Genomic DNA, 20,159 nt, shown 5'->3' with positions numbered 1-20,159 from the left:
CTGCGGACTTACAACGCTAGAAACCGAGTTTCGATACCCGTGGTGGACAGAGCACAGATAGCCCTTGTGTAGCTTTGTGCATAATTAAAAACAAACAAACCCGCCAAGGGACGGGTACTTCAGCTAGTTTGAAGTAATATAAAATCATTTGTAGTTATTGTACAATTGTATTTTGATTAAATGACGAAACTTTAAATAACTAAAATACAAAGAAAAGAAAGAAGAACCAAATGTTTCGGCGGTGAGTGTTTCCTTCCTGTATTGGATGATCGTTGAAATGTCGTCCCTCTCTATTTTAGATAAGATGGTTTTTAAAGTAATGTTACCTGGTCTCAGGAAACAACTGTGTTTTATAAATAACGTAACAACAGACAGTACTAGCTTTTAACTGACGTGTTTGATTTTTCAGGGTGCAATTTTACAGTCTAGTTTGTAATTTAGAAACGATTTTTTTAAACCATATTTTGACAACTTCAACAGAGCAACATTTTTACAATCTCTAGGAGTTCAACGCCTGGTTCGTCTTTGTAAAGATGAAAAGGAAAGGAATCATAGTGACTCAGTTTTGGTTGCCTGCTTGGTAAGCGTTTATTCACTTTTTATTTAATTTGTCTAAATCCAAGTTTAATCACTCAAAATTAAAATATTTCTTGTATGTTTAAAACATTTTTCTTACCAGCTCCCTGCCCATTATCACTGACATTGAATTTTTTTATGTGTTGAAGAAATAGCAAATTACTTATTCAAATTGTTACCGTATTATACTAAACATTACAGAGAGGTTCATGTTCAACATTTCAAAAAACAAAATTTTCCATTTAGAAATTTGTAAACAAATTTTGTTTGGTATGCATCTACTAAAAGTTACTTTAGTAAAACTTTATAAGTGACACTGAAGCGTAATTAATGTATTTATAATTATGTCGTGTAAAAATTCTTAACGAAACCTAGAAGATGTAAGGTTTGAGTTGTTTAGAGTAAAACAAAAAAATTGTAAAATAACTGTCTGTTTACTATTGTAGATAAGGTTTCAATAAATTATGAAGTTTAAACAGCACCTAAGAACACGTAGAAAAGAAAAAATACAATCCTGGTACATGAAAGTATAGTAATTTAGAATATAAAGGCTTAGGTGGTACAAATTCAACCATAAGCATGTTAATGTAGGTCTAGGTAGAGACTAAAAATAAACCAAATGTTCTTCAACTTCATGTCTATCCTTTGCAGGCAGCTCTGAAAAAAATCGCCACAGCCTGTGGAACAGAAGAGTTCGTCAAATTAGAAGCAACAGAACTTGTTAAAGAAAAACTATGGGACTCATTTCAGAAATATTCTTCCAAACATGAGAGTTTCGTCTAACCGTCAGATATTCATATTCCACATTTGATTTGTTAAGAGGAAAGCAGCAGAACAAGATGAAGAACATATATCGGAATTATTCCAAACATACTTCTTCAAATAAAACACATTTTTTTTAGACAATCAGTTTTGATATTCATATTCCAAGAGAATTTTCCAGCTAAAGCAAGACATATTTTTCGAAGAAAATGTGAAAATAATCACAGAGTTACTTATTAAAGAAGAAAATGTGGAGATAATCACAGAGTTACTTATTAAAGAAGAAAATGTGTAGATAATCACAGAGTTACTTATTAAAGAAGAAAATGTGGAGATAATCACAGAGTTACTTATTAAAGAGGAAAATGTGAAAATAATCACAGAGTTACTTATTAAAGAAGAAATTTTGTTTTGATATTTCTATTTCAAAATAGTTTGTCTATCTATGAAGAACGGGTCCTTTTGAAGAAAAATTACGTGATACATTCTGAGCTAGCTTCAGACATGACTTTTTTCCTTAGATCAACAGTTGTGAAAGTCATAAATTCCTTACGTCATTTAGTGTTCTAAACCATTGAAACGTTATGTCACAGTTAAAAAGCGTTATTGTTTCGAAGTCGTTTATCACCTAAACATGTTAATAAAATATTACGCAGTAACAGCGTTTTGTAAGTATTTCCTTTAATCAGTGACAAAATGCTGAAGTTGCACTTTTACATTTTGGTTATATGGTTGTTAAGATAAAAAGTGTATTTTAAACGTAACAGTTAGTGAAATACTTTAATTATTTTTATGGAATATGATTCACACTATGAGCATCTTTTGTAGTTTGAAGATGAGCATAATTTTTAATTAGTCATGTATATATATATATATAGAATAAATTATTGTTTTTGAATATATTAATATTCACCAAAGTACTTTTATCAGTTTTATTCAAACTTATGATGCTAGTGTTTACGAATCTCCCAGCTATCTGAATTCGACTGTCAATAATTCCCATTATGCTCACGATTAATAATATGGTAAAAAATGAAATTACCACTCGTTTCGATTCCACGACAAAAGCCTTGTTTCAGCTATCTTCTTTACATTCCAACTATGGTCATTAAGTGTATTATTCTGTACGTCACGTGTATTCTGTTCATTGGATGCATAGTTTGTATTCATTGTGTGTATTAGTTGTGTTATTTTAAAGTAGTTGTTGGGTAATTGCGTGTATTACTTCTGTTCATTAGGTGTAATACATTACCCATGTGTATTAGTCCTTCCTATTCATTACGGTGAAACATTGCAATGACAGATTCTAAAGTCATGCACTTTTCTTTGTTAGTTATGTATGAATAACCTCTTTCTTCGTGTGTCTGCCTTGAGTATGGGTGCAAGGCAAGTTAGACTGCAGGAAGTGGAAGTTTGATAAGTTGACGACTGTCTGTCTTGATATAGGCAAGATTTTGAGACTAGTCATTTCGTTGTTAACGGATCGTTTATTTTTAGAGAATAAGCAAGATTAAATTGATTTTCAATAATACGAATGTAAACATATCTATAATCGAATTTGGTGTTAGCAATTTTTCTTTATATCCTATTACAAAAAGAAACTAATTTTGAAATGGCTTAAGTTTATTAAACTTTTTGTTAGCTTACTTTTAATTTTGCAAGAAGCAGATAAAAACAGTGAGTATATTGTTTATTTTTCTTAACGTTTTAAATGTACGTCTTCACGAACTTAAAGAGCTTATGGAAAGTTGTAATTTATACCATGATATTAGCTATGTACTTTTACAATTACGTTCTTGTATTTTGGTTTAGAAGAACCGGTAGAGAACTATTGGTAATCTCTAAAGATAAACAATACATTTATTTTTATGTATAACTGTACAGAATTCTACAGTATTGAATTTTTTCATATTAAAAATGTCAAATATATGCATTATATTAAATATATATGATATTGTATATAGCAGATGTTGTTTTCTTAGTGCAAAGCTACACAATGGGCTATTTGTACTCTATCTACTGCTGGGAATCGAACCCCAGATTTTTTCCATTGTAAGTCGGTAAACCTACCGCTGACTCACTAGAGGACTGTACATAATAAAAGAAATGCCAAATAATGATTTAGAATAGTAAATTGAATGACTACTGATCTAAAAGTGTGTCAGATGTCGTAAAAACCTTTCCATAACGGCATCCAGTTTTCCAACAAAATTTGTATTTGCAAAAATAAAGTTGTTCAGTTCGTTTTACCACACACAAGACTCAATGAAAGGAATTAAAACGAAAGCTAAAGATTATAAGTTTAGAAGCGGGTATATTTCACCTAGAATTACCCATTAATACTTTGTTAATTATAAAGTCCCTAAAACATGCAAGTCGCACCCACAAAAATAACACTATATATTTTACATAGAAAATGAGTGATTCCATCTACTCACTAAGTTGTTTGATCAGTTCCGTACACTGATTTTTTTAACATGCAAAAATACATACAAAAAAGTACTCAATATGATGTAATATATGGATTCACCAGTATTAAACGGTGTAAAAACAAGTTAATAATTTAGGGTTAAACGAGCGTTTATAACTCACTAACGCTTTTTTTTGTTGTTGTTTTAAAGATTAAATTAACTAAATTACCACATTTTCATCTCACTTCTATAGTGTTATTACAAGAACTGTGGTAGCCTCCAATTAAAAACAACCCAAGAGTGATTTGCCAATCAGTATGTAGTAATTAGAATATTTAATAAAGAAAACCAAGTGATATTTAAATAATGTTTGAGATCAAAACTTAACGATGAAAACAAGCTAATTATTTGATTAAGGATAATGAAAAATAAGATTTATTATTGAATTAATGAAAATGTTGAAAAAACTCTGAAGCATAAGAAACTAATTCATGTATAAAATTTGATAAATAGTTTATCTGATATTTTCTCCTAATAAATCCATTTATTAAATGGTGTTACATTACAATGTAAAAGAACAAATGAAATGATCCCAGAGATCGACAAAATTATATTTATTTTTATATTTTTTTATAATTTTATTACATCTTTTAACAGCAAATACCGAGAGAGAACAGATACCAGTAGAATTAAAGAAATTTACAGCTGTATCCACTTTTCACAATTTTTTGTCAATGAGTTCATTCGATATATTTCACTGACAAACCAGCTCGAAGACAAGCGGAAACGAATGACAAAAGCTATTACAACAACATTAACAACTCAGATTTAAGACGGAAGAAAGCTGAAATATTTCTAACCACTTCCTTCCAGCAATAATAGCTGTCGTTTCCTTTGTTTTATCTTAGTGCATTTTAAAGATAGTGCAATCTTCCTTTTCTTAACGTTATAAAGCTTATCGTTCTTATTATTTTCTTAAAGCACCCTAAAACTGAATTTTCACTCATTTTGACGACGTGAAGCCTATGACACTTTTTTAAAAATTATGATAAAGCACTAACATAGAAGTGTACACAAAAATGACATGATATAAGATTACTTTTTAGCGAATATATTTTTGTAAACTTGCAGACCATATAGTATACAACAATATACTAATTATAACAAAAGTTTTATGCACTTTATAAAAACCATTTCTACAATTCACAACACACACAACTGAGTAAATGTTGTGTTTAAGGACGCACAAGCCAAAGAGCAAAAAGTTAACAGAAGGAAAACTGAAAAGTATTTTAAGATATGTAAAAAATATATAATTAAAACCATCACGCATTGCTTGTCAATCTTTCACCGAGTCGTCGATTTCTGTCCACAAACTCCATCGTTCTAGGCCTCACAGTAAAGTATGGAAACAAATCATGTTATAAAGCTTTATATATTTTCCTTTTTCGAACGATATGATACTTATTAGGTTGTGATTAGGTATTAAACTGAATATTCTGGTGCATGCACACGGATAGGAAAATAAAACTAAGTAACGAGTCTGTTTTCGCTTACAAAACCTTAGCACGATCTGTTTTACAATACAATTAATAGCATTCGTGTAGAAAATGTACCAAACATTACACATACTGTACTTATAACAACCTGAAACGTAGGCTATTCTTCTGAAAGTTAGTACATAAGATATGCATTTTGTATATAGGTTATACAATTAGCGTCTACATTAACTGGGTTTATTATCTTATTCACTTTACAATTACCCTCGGTTATTTTTTCTCGTTCTTAAATTGTAAAGCAAAATTTCAGTGCGAGTAACCCAAAATTTAACACTGTTTGTATATTACTAAGTTACTATATCTTGTGAGGGCCACAGGTGAGTCTTCTCTTTGCACAGAACATAAAGCATTTCTCTTCCTCTTATATCAATGATGCCAACACCACCTTCCATGTCTGATTCGTCAACATTATCTTTGAACTGATTGGCTTATAACATTTCTGAATCAATCAATTAATTGTAAGAGAACACTGATAGGTTATGAAATTTGTGATTTTCAACGTAATTTTTTACCAAATACTTGTGTTATAGAGAGTTCAATAAATAAACTACAAATATACAATGAGAGACATATAGTTTCAAGTTGTTAATACTTATTTGAACCAAAACAATAAAATGAAAGTCATCAAAAATTTATAAAATAACAGCAGAATAAAGAAACAACAGTAATCAAGGTGTTTGTGTATCGGTTCAAAATCTGATATCTCGGAACTGTACAAAGTAACTTAAATTTTCCTCCCAGAGAAGATTTGTACAAACATTCAAGTCTAACCCAAAATAAAAAATACATAAAGTATAAAAAACATGACTAATTGAAGTATTTTGAATGTTACTTGTGTCGAAAGGACTACTCGTATGGTAAATATCACAACCATCCCAGATATGAAGTTATTTTTTACGATGTTTGATTTGTAATTATCAATTATATTTCACCAAACACTATGGTAGTGTTTGGTGAAATAAGTCTTCCCTAAGTCTTTTGATCCAATTTATTATTAAAGCATTCATAAAAATTCTCTAGATGTCTATATAAAACTTTTAAACAAGATTGGTTGTTATTTTCTACTTAAAAGTAATATTCTTAATCCATTATAACACTGTTCTTTCTTTTGAAAGAAAACTTCCATCTTAGATTCAAAGTCAAAATCCACCTGTCAATATTTAAGTGAGGGTTTACTTTAATGTCAAAACTCTTATATAGTTGTTAATTATCTTTACACATTTAACAACACAAAACAAGTTTGTTTATGCTGTCTTGGCTCCAACAGTGCAATAATTCACTCATTAGGTGTACACAAAAACACTAGTACAAAAAAGATTAACTTCTGATGTCTCCTCAGACGTAGACGCTCTCATCTAACTGATATCTGTTGTAATCAAATAGTAAGCTACCTCTGCCATTAGAATTACATACCTAGTTAGATAAATAGCAATTATAATTGTTTTTCTCGCTTGGAGTGTAAATTCAAGCTAGAGGAACCTGCTCGTTCATAGTGTTCCTCCTTCTGCCATATGAATAGGTTTCTATATCTTCAACAAATTCAATACTAACCATACTATTTAACATTACATTGTAATAACGGATTAAAAAGAAAATAAACTATTAGGAAACTTTAAATTTCCACCTGACGTTTGGAGAAGTACTGCAAAGTTAATATAACTTCTATTCATATTATTATTTTTACAATCATGACAATAATATCATCCAACCTCATCTTTGTCAAAAGTTAAACACTTTCATATGAGAGCAACTGCAACCAATTATTATAACGTCAAAAACCGAAAAATATGGCACTAACGGTTATCCCTAATATTACTAATCGGAATAATTACTTTGGAACTAACGTTTAAAAAGAGATGCCACAAAAAGTATTTTTATGGTTATAGAGATCAGTTGATCAATTTTATCAGATACACTTGATAACATCTAGCATAAACGCAACCAACACATACCAACTGGCTCAACGAAATGACATTTTTTCATAGTTAACCTTCCAAAAGATACGTTAAGTGTAATAATCCTGAACTAAAATAACATTGAAGGTTATATGAATTTAAGCCATATATTAATCTACGGACTTTTTCCTGTAAAAAATGTCAGCCTTCAAGTTTCTTTCGTTAAAAGAGCTCAAGCATCACAAACTCATAACAGTAACATTACTTTGATCGTCAAACGTTACTTTCAGTTTTTATGCCTCTAATATTACATTTAAACCCGTTTAGTCGATACGCAGACTTTCTGTATCACAGTCTCAGATCTGAAATAACAACATGTAACGTGTTTCTCATCCAATGACAATTGTGTCCAACAACTTTATCATTCAACTTTATCCTTCTCACAGAGTTGGGCGATCGTAAAGGTAGGGAGTTTAGCATTTGGCACAAACACGTTACAAACAGAGAAGAAACTGTAACAGTTCTTCATCGGTGGACAAGTGGCCTGTACCAACCGTATAGTTTCACGCTTCCTGATACATCCGTGTGGCTGGATATCAGCAGGCTGTACTCTGGAGAAAGAATAATATAATAGCAGATAAACCTTAAAAACAAAGCAACACATATATTAAATATAATACTAGGTGAAAATGTATTTGTAAAAAAAAAAGAATCAATAGTTATTCCATTACAAAAAAATATGAAGTAGTACTATTGTATAATATAGTCTAAGAAGTGTGACGTAGATTGGAAAACTCTATAAACAAGGAACCACAGATTAGGGCTATTTTTTATTTTTTGCTAGCTGATAGAATCTTGATAGTTTTGTCCCGTTTTAGACAGTTCAGTGCGCTGCATACCTTTTCAGTGATATTCGGTTTTGGTTTCTTAGCATTCCTGAGGATGGTGTAAGTTTGATGTTGGAATTGTTCAGCCATATGTTTCGAGAGGTTTTGTGTAGCATCAAGAAGAAACAAGTCCAAAAATTCAACAGACTTACCAAGAATGATAATCCTACGACTACAAACATAGTTCACAATTACAGTTCGAGACTACTAAGTGATACAGAAAACAAGATTCTTAACATGGGTCTAAACTTCGCCATACAAACTAGCACAGTTCCAACTGTTTGACATAGCTGCAACCTTATAATATGCTGCAAAGGAAACACTATAGATATCCTCGATGTCAAAAATTATGACACGAAGATTAAGTAGTTACTAAACACCAATTACTCTACAGAAAAGACAGAAAGACTCAGTAGAACACTGAACAAACTTAAGAAACAAAATTTAATCAACGAGAAGCTAGCCAAGATTTAAGACCCAACGTCAATTCCCCACCTCAGTTTTGTGGACTACCTGAGGTACACAAACCTAATATACCTTTAAGGATTGTCAGTACTATAAACTCACCTTGTCATCAACTAGCCACCTTCCTGGTACCTATCCTATCTCCACTACGAGGAAACACCGAACATCACATTCAAAACTCGACAGATTTCATAGAACAACTCAGAAAGCTACACACAGATCCCAGAACATTCTGGCCATTTTTGATGTCACATACCTATTTACCAATGTTTCAATCTCAGAAACTCTTCATATGACCAGATAACGACTGCTGAATGACTACCTCGCCCACTGCCGACCAATTTACCCAAACAAGCCGAGACACTGACTCCCGGAAATCAAAGAGGTATCCACATGAACACATATTATCACTTTTGCCACCTAGTCTACGCATGCCATGCCTCATGCAAGAAGAAAATCCACGCAAACTCAACCATATCCACTGCCAACCTTCCTGTAACTTTCTTCAACGACTCCGGCCCACATGCCTATACCCATCGATCTTACGATACCTTTATACTTCTATCACTTTGACTCAACCTACCATGATTATAGCGAAAGCGACGATTACGATTATGCCTTTCCAAGCTAACAACGTCCTGATCACAACTATCTTCTGAGAAACTAACCCTCGCTTTCTCAACCACTGACTTTCTTTTCGGTTCAGGACTTTTCTCGGACCATGAAAGTGGGTTTTCTCGGGGCACTACCATTTTCCTCCACAGCAAAATTCTCTGGCTTTGGATTTATAGATCCCTGCCGCCCTAAAGGACCCTTTGTCCCACAGGGGCTTTTTGGTTTCTGAAATCTGGGTCTCCCATATTTATGGCTATTCGGAATCCTCCAGGCTGCTTGAGACACTTCATATCTGCCATGTCAACACAATCTTCTTTAAGTAAGCTGAAACCACAAAACTTCAAGTACAGCCCACACCAGCATCACGAGAGGGGCGAAGAGAAGCTAGAGCTTCTGAGTACCCCCCGAGGTTTCACCTCGGAGGATATCATACCGAAATTCCTGCCACGTATTGATGTTGTTGTTTACAAAACAAAGCTATGTCCGTGTCAAAGTAGCTTTGTTTTTTCGAATGTATTATGGATGATCCGAAACCCAGAGTGTCTGAAATCAGTTATATCAATCAGATTCGCCAATATTAACCCACGCGTTTTAATAATTTTAAGCCCAATGGCTCAATTGAAAGGTTTTAAACCTAAATTCCTGCCACGAAGCTTGTTTTATTTTGTTAAAAGACGAAAGACGGAAGACTTTCGAAACCTCGTCCTCTACACTTATGTTTCTACAACAGGCAATTGCCGTCCATTTAACTAAATTCTATCAGTTATAATATCCTTCTTAGTAACTACATACAAAGAAAACAACCACGATATGTGCTTCAATGACTACAACAGAAACATTTATTATAATATCCTTCTTAGTAACTATAAACAAACAAAATGATAATTATAATATCTGCTTTATTGACTACAACTGAAAATTAATCGTCATATTTGCCTTACGAAGTACAAACAAATAATGTAATAACAATACCCGCTTTATTATCTACGACACAAGAATGCATTCACAATATCTATATTATTAACTATAATGATGGTTTCATGCTATTAAGTAATATGTTCGCCTTAATAATTGTTATATGAGAAGGTAACAACCCAATACAAGTGGCTCACGATACCGTATAATAGTGAAATTATGCACAAAAGAAATAATTCACTACCAATTTTAGTTTAAATTGTTTATTTCTGAAATTGCAGACGAAATGACGTTTTACGACCCAAGTTATCAGCAATAAAAATGTAATTACGTTCAACTGAAATACAGACAGTGTTATTAAATACAAGCATGCATTATTATGGTTACTTAAATGCCAGATCGCTTGCACTTTTCTTCACACAAGCATTTTTATCTTCTGAAAACCAAATTGTCCATTTTGATAAAATACCTTTTACGTCTGTTCTTTAATATTTAGTAACTTAAAGTTAATTCTTCTTGGAAAGAAGCGGTGACCTACATTCAAAACTTTTTCACACAAATCAAATAATAAGAGTTGTATATATCTTTTAATATTTCTGGTTATTTTTCAACGTTAAATACCAATACTAATTATAAAGTCGTTTTAATAACTTCTTAAGCCTAAATATGTGATATGAACACCAAGAGTAGCTACCGCCACCTATGAACATGTATAAAATAAAGATTTCCACTTACAGATAAATAATATTACCAAATAATTAGAAAAGAAAATGAGAAAAGGTATTTATTGCGGTGCTTATCAGTGTACATACTCTCTGAGGGTATATATTTCATGACTATTTTTAAAAGGTTATTTCACCTAAAATATTTTTCATTTCAAAAATATAAATACTTTTGCCAGCTTAAACAAGTTAATATTCCTTATAAACAATCAATTTTAGAATCAAACGAAGTCAGAGCAATAAATGTTACCAATGTGTATTCTTTTTTTACATGTGATTATATTAGTTTAGAAATTTTAGATAAACAATAAATTTTAACAGATTACATTGTTTGGAATGTCTCCTTTCGAAAGCTGCCAGTGGTAGCCTACTGAACATCACTAGAAGCAAGTTTAGTGAAGACAGATGGAATAACCCATTAATTCATACAATTTATATTTTTTACCCCTCCTGGTGATGTTTTAAAAAAATAATGAATATCATTAATATGTTTTATTTTGATATGTTTTCTGTTTGCAGAATCTCAACCGAATTATGATGAATCATTTGAAGATACACAGTAATGTTCATGATGCCATTGTGTTGTTACTATTGCCATCTGATGGCAGTTAACTGAAACGGTTGTTATAAATAGGTACAATACCAAAACTGATTTAAAAAAATCGAAATAAAGACGTACCTTCGAGTAGCGCCTTTCGTTGACGTTTTATAACTAATAGAATTCACGTAAAAATGGTTTGGAATATTTTGTTAGAAGAATTGAACGAGGTCTAACAACTTTCATGTAATTACTGGAAATGTTTCACTAAATTCAGTCTTTCAAATATGTAGACTTCAACCACTCCGGAAAACTGTGATGCAAAAATCTGATTTGGATGTTTTAATACAAATGACTATATCGTTTGGTAACACTAAAGTTATTATTATTTATCTTAACTTTCAAACTTATTAGGAATTCATTAATTTCCTGTACGATTAAGCTATCAAATATTTTCTTAAAAAATAGAAACGACAATGTACCCGGCAAAAATATTTGCTAATATTACAGAAAAATAATAATTGGTGGTATTACTTGATATATTTATTTCTGATTTATTTATGTCATTTATTCAGTGTTGCTTAAAGCTCAATTTTTTTTTTTTTCAGTTGGCTTAAATCGGGTGTTGCACTTAGGGGTTTAGGGTACTTTCTGTACACCCTCTTGGTATTACATTAGTCTAATTATTCGACACTTATTATATTAAGTAAATGACAATTTTTTTACCGTAGACATTGAGTTGGAAGATGTCTGACGAACCTCTTCATGAATAGTTTCCATTTCATCCGAGAGAGAGCATTCTTCTGCAGTGGAAGAATCGTCCTCTTCATCTTTCTTGACTGTAACAGATTCTGTATCTTCTGTACTACGATTTTCTTCTTTCAGAATATTCACCCAGTGCTCATAGTTCTCTTGTAAATGAATGGTGTGGAGACAGTTCACTATCTTAGGCTTCAACTGAGGCGCATGGCGGCGCTGAGTGGAGGTACCTAAACAGGTAAGGAATAAGCCTAGAAAAATTTCAAACGGTCCGACGTGTTTTCGTCATAATTAAAAAAATAATTCGCCATTTATTGCTATTAAAATTTACTTATTAATATTCGCCATTTATTGCTATTAAAATTTACTTATTAATATTACTGGTTGTATTATAATTATTTATACCTTTAGTATACATTAGTGTGCTAAAAGCTGAGAACAAATATTTACTCTTACCAGTTCCACCGTCCCTATCAACCACTTCCTCATCGGTATTTTTACATTCAGACTTCTCTATACGGTCAGCGTCTTCAGACACAACTATTGGATATATCAAATCGAATAAAATGTTTTAGTCTATTTTAGATAAAAAATTGAAGTGTTTGTTGTCTCTGAGTTTTCATGCAAAGCTACACAAGGGCTATTCTGTATGTTCATAGTTCTCCCTAATTTTGAACTAACAAACTAGAAAGAAGACATCTAGTCAACAGTACCAACCACCAGCTCTTGTCAAACCAAATGTTGGGATTTATCCGTAACTCTTATGGCGCACCCACGACCCCAATGTGCGGAGAGTTTTATCGGCAATGGAACGTGAATTTGAATCCTCGGATTCACAGTTTGGAAACACTAACTACTAGACCATACCTCACTCAAATAGAAGTGAACACCTGAATATCATTAATGCTAATTATAGTATGTAGTACAACTGAGCTTTAATCTAATTAATTTTAATTGTGTTCCTCAATATCAAACCGAAGCAGTTGATATAAAAACAACAACAATAAAAATATAAAAAAGTATCCAGGGGGTTAATAAAAGTTTTTCAGAAATTTGTACTATCGACTATCGAAAAAAAAGGCAGGAGAAGTCCAAATTTTCAACATACTACTTCAATGAAGTTAAAAAAGTTTGTGCAGAACCCTTAACTGATATACGATAGTCTCGTAAAACACTTTGACACTTGAAAAAAAATACCATAATATTTTTGTTGTGTGTTAGTAAAACACAAAAGTATAGTATTTCCTTTTATTGGTAACTTATAAAGGACTCGAAATACATCAAAATCACATGTAGATCATACAGTCTAGCAAAAAGTTAAACGACGCGAAAGTACTAATTTCGACATTAGAGGGTTTTCTGTATAATAAATAATTTGTGGCATTCCACTGTTTTTCACAAGCTTAAATATCGCTGCATGAAATTGAAACAAGCGGGAAAATGGTATCAAGTTTGTGATATAAAACGTTTTTCGTTCACTCTAGAAAACACATTAAGCTCAACAATTTGAAAAATATTAGTTCTCTTATTTAGTAACAATGACTCTGAGTGAAAATTATCGTCTGTACTTGCTATAGCATTGCGAAATACATACATAACGTCAGGAGATGTGTTATGTAGAGCGTCACCTGTCGGTATGTTTAATATACTTGGTTTAGTTACGACTGAGTTTCCAGAATCGTTCAATAAAAGCTTAAAACAATATAAGCATGCGTTAGCTATCTCCCCAGAAAATATATCTTGGTATGCAGATAATAAGGAGACTGACGTAATTATGTAATATTCTATACGAAGTGAATAAAAGAATAAGTATCTTCATCATCCAATAAGAAGTATGGGGCTGGGAGTGGCCAGCGGGCCAGGAATGGGAATGTATAAAGTTCAAGCCCGAAATATGCCTTTGAATACGATTCGCTATTTCAAATAAGGGCACTTTGAAGATGACATTCAATGCTCCTAATTTAACAGTTAACCACGTAGGCGGCGAGTGTTTAAGAATTTCTGCGTTTCTTTGGAGCAGAGTTCTAAATTAGGGAGCGCTATGTATTGATATTGGGGTTTCTGACTAATTAACCCATATGTAGGTAAATTGGCGTTCGCATCGAAAATACCAAATACCGAGTATAACACTAGAATCATATTTATTACTTGCCCTACTTATGCTCATTCTATAGGACATTTCATAAGAAAAATGTATAATATTTACTACGAAATAAAATAAGTGCATAACTTATCACGTCTTTCACTTTTTGGGACATGACATATAAATCTTGTCATGTCGTTAGGCATGAGCGAGGTAAATATAACTGCTGAAATAGGTGAAGTCAAGAAGTGGTAGGTTAAGCAGATCCAAGCAGCATACCTATTGTGAATATAATCAACCAAAAGACCCCATCACTTGAACAAGCATTGTATTTAAAGCTTAGTATTTTGAACAATTCAACAAGTATTTTTATTATCCACAATGCATATCATAATAATTTTTTTGAATATTTTGTTTCAATTAATGAAATACAGTTCTTTAACAATAATGCACATGTGAGTAAAGTAAGCGAGACTTAAGCATTTATTGAAAGAAAAACGTACATCTACAATAATTTTACTTACTCATGTAATTTTCATACCCTCTTGGTTAGTTGGTTGACTAACTCCATAAATAACTCCATAATTTTCCTTTCATACCCTCTTGGTTAGTTGGTTGACTAACTCCATAAATAACTCCTTAATTTTCCTTTCATACCCTCTTGGTTAGTTGATTGACTAACTCCATAAATAACTCCATAATTTTTCTTTCATACCCTCTTGGTTAGTTGGTTGACTAACTCCATAAATAACTCCATAATTTTTCTTTCATACCCTCTTGGTTGTTGGTTGACTAACTCCATAAATAACTCCATAATTTTCTTTCATACCCTCTTGGTTAGTTGGTTGACTAACTCCATAAATTATTTCATTTTTGTTTTCTTGTCTTTAAGATTAGAACGAACTGGAAGATACATTGGAGAAAGGGTGATAAAAGTGGGCATATAGTGGTGCCAAGTAGGATTGGATTTGGACAGGGAGGGTTTGACGTGATACCAGCGTTTTCTTTTTAAATTTTTGTTTGAATTAACAAAACTGACGGTTTTAGATAAGGTTTGCCCAAATATTGCAGAAATGTTACAGATTAAATATTTTATCAGATTAGTCTATATTTATTGATTTTTATTAAATAATCAAAATTACCAAATCAGTATATTTCAGTACAGTTCCGAGACAATTTAATAATTTACATTCTTTGCAAAGGTTCTATTGTTTGTTTGTTTTGAATTTCGCGCAAAGCTACACGAGGGCTATCTGTGCTAGCCGTCCCTAATTTAGCAGTGTATGACTAGAGGTAAGGCAGCTAGTCAACACGACCCACCGCCAACTCTTGGGATGTCTTTTACCAACGAGTAGTGGGATTGACCGTCACATTATAACGCTCCCACGGCTGAAAGGGCGAGCATGTTTGGTGTGACGGGGATTCGAACCCGCGACCCTCAGATTGCGAGTTGAGCGCCCTAACAACCTGGCCATGCCGGGCCCAAAGGTTCTATCATTAGGCTATAGAAAAGTTACGAGATGCTCATTCCGGAGGGAATGAGCATGATTTCATTTTCAGAGATTTAAGATCGAGGATACTTTATCCTTTAGTTAGACAGTTATATTTCCAGGAAATAACGTAGCATATAGGCATTCACTATCGACCTCGACATTTCGTAGAATCAATATAAAGCACCGTTATTATTTTTAACAGAGAATCAAATTTTCTTTTCTTTCTACATACCTTCATCTTCGCTGTCAGAACATTCCATCCACTGACCAGGAAGAAGACCTGCCTCTCCGTACGCATTACATAACGGCGCCACCAAGTGGTTGATGAATGATTCTTGAAGCTTGGCCAGTTGTGCGTTATGCCTATCCATGAATGGTGAGATAGGGAGGCCCAAACTGGCTTCTTCGTCACCCTGTTACCAAAACAAAAAAAATAAATAAATATAAATATCTCAAATTTGAATTTCGCATTTTAAATCCAGAATTTTCACACAAATAATGCATAAAATAAAACAACAGTGCACAAGTGATTATATCGTTTTTATTAGATTAGTCAAAGGACGAAGTTTGAGAATGTAAGCTGATCGGATGATTGGTAACATATCAGACTTGCTGTAAATTTAATTACAACAAAATCCTAAAATTGTTTGATTTGCGTGTCAAAACGCTTTTCTGATTTGTTTAGAAACTATGTAAGGTTTTTCTTATCACCACTTTCAGGGTAGGGTTGGATGTGGTCTATTAATTGATGTGTCCGACTATGAAACCAAAGAGAAATGGTTCGCGACCCGTTGCCTCAAAAAAATGCTCCGCATTTGGGGCTGTGGGTGCGATATAAGAGTGACTCAAATTTCGACTACTCAAGACTACGGCTAAAGGGTTGGCGGTGGGTGCTGTTGACTAGCCGTGTTCCATCGAGTCTGTCTATTCAAAATTAGGGATATCTATTTGCACACCGACTAACACTGCTTTACCATTATACCTGTCAAAACTGTCTAAAGTATAAACTAACACTACTTTATTATTATTACACCCATCAATGCTGATTATAAAGTAGTTAACACAGTTGTACCATTAGGTAAGTCCATCAAGTATATCTAAAATATAAACTAATAATGTTTTATCATTGCACCCGTCAATACTATTTATAATATAATAAACACTGCTTTACCATTACACCTGCCACATGATAATAATACTTGTATGGTAATACAAATGTTTGGAAGGTTAGCACGTTTTTTAAGAAATATGCAACTTTCAAATCTAGATTTGTCTTTGAGTATAAACTCAATGAAACTAGGTGGGTATTTTGTGGAGGAAAAACTGTCAAATAAACCTAAATCGTACGATTAATATAAACCAGTGTTTTTTAACCACCAATTGTAAATCGTAATGATTTGTTTGTTGTTGTTGTATACCTGATTCTTAGTGGTCCGCGAGCTGATTCCTGCTATCATAAAGGTTAAGAAAGCCGGTATAATCTGTTTGAAAGTTCTTTTGAAGAGGAGTATTGACAGTATGTCTTTAAAAACATTTTCAATTAGATTTTCTCAGTGAACTTCAAAAACTACATTACATTGTCTCTAGAACGACAGCATATCACTGAGAAAAACATCACTGATAGCTTACAATGTGTTTTATTATTGATGCATTCTTAAAATTTGAAGCTTAAAATACTTGATCATTGAAAACACTGCACGTTTATCATATATTACAGACGTTCAGTATGGATATTTTACAATTTTACGTTTTTATTATTTATGTTTGTTTCAATAATAATTTATTTTTTGTTTGATTACCAACAATATATTCACCTTTATTGAACAACTCATTAGTCAGTCACAAATGTTTCATCTAATTACACATCAATAAAGAATCCAATACAAAAGAGGCTTATGGGAAAGTCTTCTCTACTCCTACGTAATTATTATTGTCCACCAATAATTTCTTATAATTCATTCTTACCGTACCTGCTCATAGAATTCGTCTGCTATTCGATTCGTCCACTGTACATGAATATCGTGTCTCTTGCAGGGGCCGTTAATGTCTGCTAGTTTTATACACATCTCCATTGTAAGTAGTCGGTCCGTTTCAGACAACCAATTTAAACCAGGTGCATCAACATCGTTAACCTTAAACATGGAAGGAATCAAAAGAATATTCACTAAAATATGACTGGCACATATCGTAACTGATAGCAGTTGATTTATAGTCATAAACAATGTATTCATATTTCATAGTTTAAAAATTATATATGTAAAACAAAACATACAAAACAAATGAAAAGAATCGCAGCATTCTGAAAAATCACAGCTCAAATAATGTACCTAACAAACTCTAGAATTACTGCAATATTCAACCATAGGATACCATAAACAGTATTTTTTTTCATTTCTTGCCATATAGTTAAAGTATTGTCATTTTTAATAAATAAAGATTTTTAAAACCAGTAAGTTAACTCGACATAATGCATGATAAATCAATGACGAATTTCATTTATGTTAAGATAATTTTCAGCATAGTTTATGTCGTGGTGTTAAAATATTCTAACGATCTTTTTCTAACAGTTAAGATAGTATAGTTGTTTCAAATTGAAACTAAGAATTTTGTGCAAACATACTTTGGCATTAAACTCTGCTAGAATCTCGAAATGTCTCTTCAAGTCGGTGGCCAGAATATTTTCTATTACAAGAAATCGAAACCTTTTGAATTCAGCCTTATCTAAGTGGCACAACCAATGATATTCAGGTCTGGACAGGAACAGACTCCACGCGGCTGCAGCATGATGGTTTTCCAGCACTGAACGATCATTATAGAGCACCGCCTGGTGAGGAAGGAAAGAAAGTTGGTACATTAATATTTGTTGCTAGTGTTGAATAAGAGCAAAAATTGAAATAACTTATGACTTAAAACGTATTTAAAAGTTGAAAAAGCTCTCATGATTTCGAAAATAATATTCTAAATATGCTGCAAGCTCTCCGAATTTTTTACTTTATCATTATTTGTTCAAACACATACACACATACACTCACACACACATATATATACTGATTCCTATATCAGGACCATATTTATAGAACACTATTTATTTGTATAAATAGGCTGATTACGTGATGTGTAAGGTGCTTGCTTCCGAGATGTAGTTCAGTTTGTATGGTTTCTCGCCTATTATTGTACTTTCGACTTCAACTTTTAATAACAATAATACACTAAAGTAAATAATACAAAAAAGTGCGTGTTAAATAACACTGAATAATTAAATAGAATTAAAAAGGACATTCGTAAATAATTGTCAAGCTAGGCAATGTCAAAATTTTCAACATCAAAAGGACATCATGAAATAAAAATACGTCTAAAACAACGTTCAAAAGCATTAAATTATGTCTTGAATACCATGCTACTGGCTGATCATTTTCTTTCAACTACAGCCAATTCAGAGCCTTTCAGAGTAGGTTCTCGTTATCATCAGTGTATAAACTAGAAACCAATCAGTTATGGTAGGCTTCATCTGGAAGAGCTTATTGTGCCATTGATCATTCCAAACCGCTTGAACATTGGTACGAAGCTTTACCTAAATGTAGGAAATAGGCATATTGAAAGGCCAGGATTGCAAAAAAACTAGTTGTTTGTGAATATTGGTGAGAGAACTGAGTGAGAGCATATATTAAGTGGTTACAGAGCTTCACGAGTTTAAGAAGTTCAGTATAGATGGTAAAATTAGTGTACCGCTTAGTTCGTATATAACCCAGAACAAGCAACATTACACACACACTCAGTAGCGAATAATAATCTGTAGAATGCAGCGAAGTCCACAGAGTCACTTGGTTCTAGGCCTTCCATATAAACCAGTATGGAAGGATGGTTACAGATGCGTTTACTAAACAGAAGTGGACACTTTCAATTTGAAGTATCAGACTTATTCAGGTTACTCAGAGAAAGATCTGTGGAAGATACTTTATCCTTATTTCTGAGCCTCATCTACTGTATTTTGCAACAATCAGGCGTCCATCATGCATGAGAGTAATGTGGAAAACATGTCAGTGTTGTAGGAATGATAAGTACAGGTGTACTGACAATATTATCTGTCACTGTCTTCACTCAATCACTAATGGATGACACATGGTTGGATCAGGCTCTGAGAGAGAGAAAAAGAGAGAAATGAAGGCCTTCTCCAGCTTCCATCTTGGTACATCAGTGGGTAGAGTTAATCATGATCAATTTCTCTCTCAGAATGATGGGGATGTGATCATTGCCTCATGAATCATTCTTCAGCACCCAAGAAAAAGAAGGAAGAATTTAAGATGAACAGATCTATGACAGTACTCGCCTGACTATGGCGTGAAATTAAGTATACATACCATTGTTGAATAGAGAGAGAGAGAGGTCCTGATCTGTGAGCAGACACTCTACAGATATATACTGAGTGGTCACAAGTAAATAGACACCTAATTTTTTGTCAGTTAACTGATTTATGCTAAC

The 20,159-nt window shown here is 32.7% G+C and overlaps 2 protein-coding genes across 4 annotated transcripts in view; one reads left to right on the top strand and one right to left on the bottom strand.

The window, feature by feature from the left end:
• LOC106457037 overlaps nucleotides 1–3,255 on the top strand; it is a 14,856-nt gene extending 11,601 nt beyond the window's left edge. For 2 of the 3 annotated variants that reach the window (XM_013916421.2, XM_022382843.1), the window contains exons 12-13: nucleotides 504–580; nucleotides 1,228–3,255. In XM_013916421.2, coding sequence (XP_013771875.1) covers nucleotides 504–580; nucleotides 1,228–1,359 — 209 coding nt within the window. In that variant the 3' untranslated portion in view covers nucleotides 1,360–3,255. Of the gene's footprint in view, nucleotides 1–409; nucleotides 468–503; nucleotides 581–1,227 lie in introns of those variants that run through there. The other variant, XM_022382845.1, reaches the window with a different exon arrangement.
• Nucleotides 3,256–4,407: 1,152 nt separating this feature from the next.
• The window catches only part of LOC106457036 (cGMP-inhibited 3',5'-cyclic phosphodiesterase A-like), a 307,645-nt gene continuing 291,893 nt past the window's right edge, over nucleotides 4,408–20,159 (bottom strand). The window contains exons 11-16 of the mRNA XM_022382847.1: nucleotides 18,301–18,504; nucleotides 17,651–17,812; nucleotides 15,913–16,093; nucleotides 12,561–12,644; nucleotides 12,072–12,355; nucleotides 4,408–7,814 (exon numbers count right to left, since the gene is read on the bottom strand). Coding sequence (XP_022238555.1) covers nucleotides 7,800–7,814; nucleotides 12,072–12,355; nucleotides 12,561–12,644; nucleotides 15,913–16,093; nucleotides 17,651–17,812; nucleotides 18,301–18,504 — 930 coding nt within the window. The 3' untranslated portion in view covers nucleotides 4,408–7,799. The remainder of the gene's footprint in view (nucleotides 7,815–12,071; nucleotides 12,356–12,560; nucleotides 12,645–15,912; nucleotides 16,094–17,650; nucleotides 17,813–18,300; nucleotides 18,505–20,159) is intronic.

Source organism: Limulus polyphemus, unplaced genomic scaffold (assembly GCF_000517525.1).
Source record: "Limulus polyphemus unplaced genomic scaffold, Limulus_polyphemus-2.1.2 Scaffold284, whole genome shotgun sequence".
Classification (NCBI taxonomy): Eukaryota; Metazoa; Arthropoda; class Merostomata; order Xiphosura; family Limulidae; genus Limulus; species Limulus polyphemus.
This window is presented reverse-complemented; position numbering and strand designations above follow the sequence as displayed.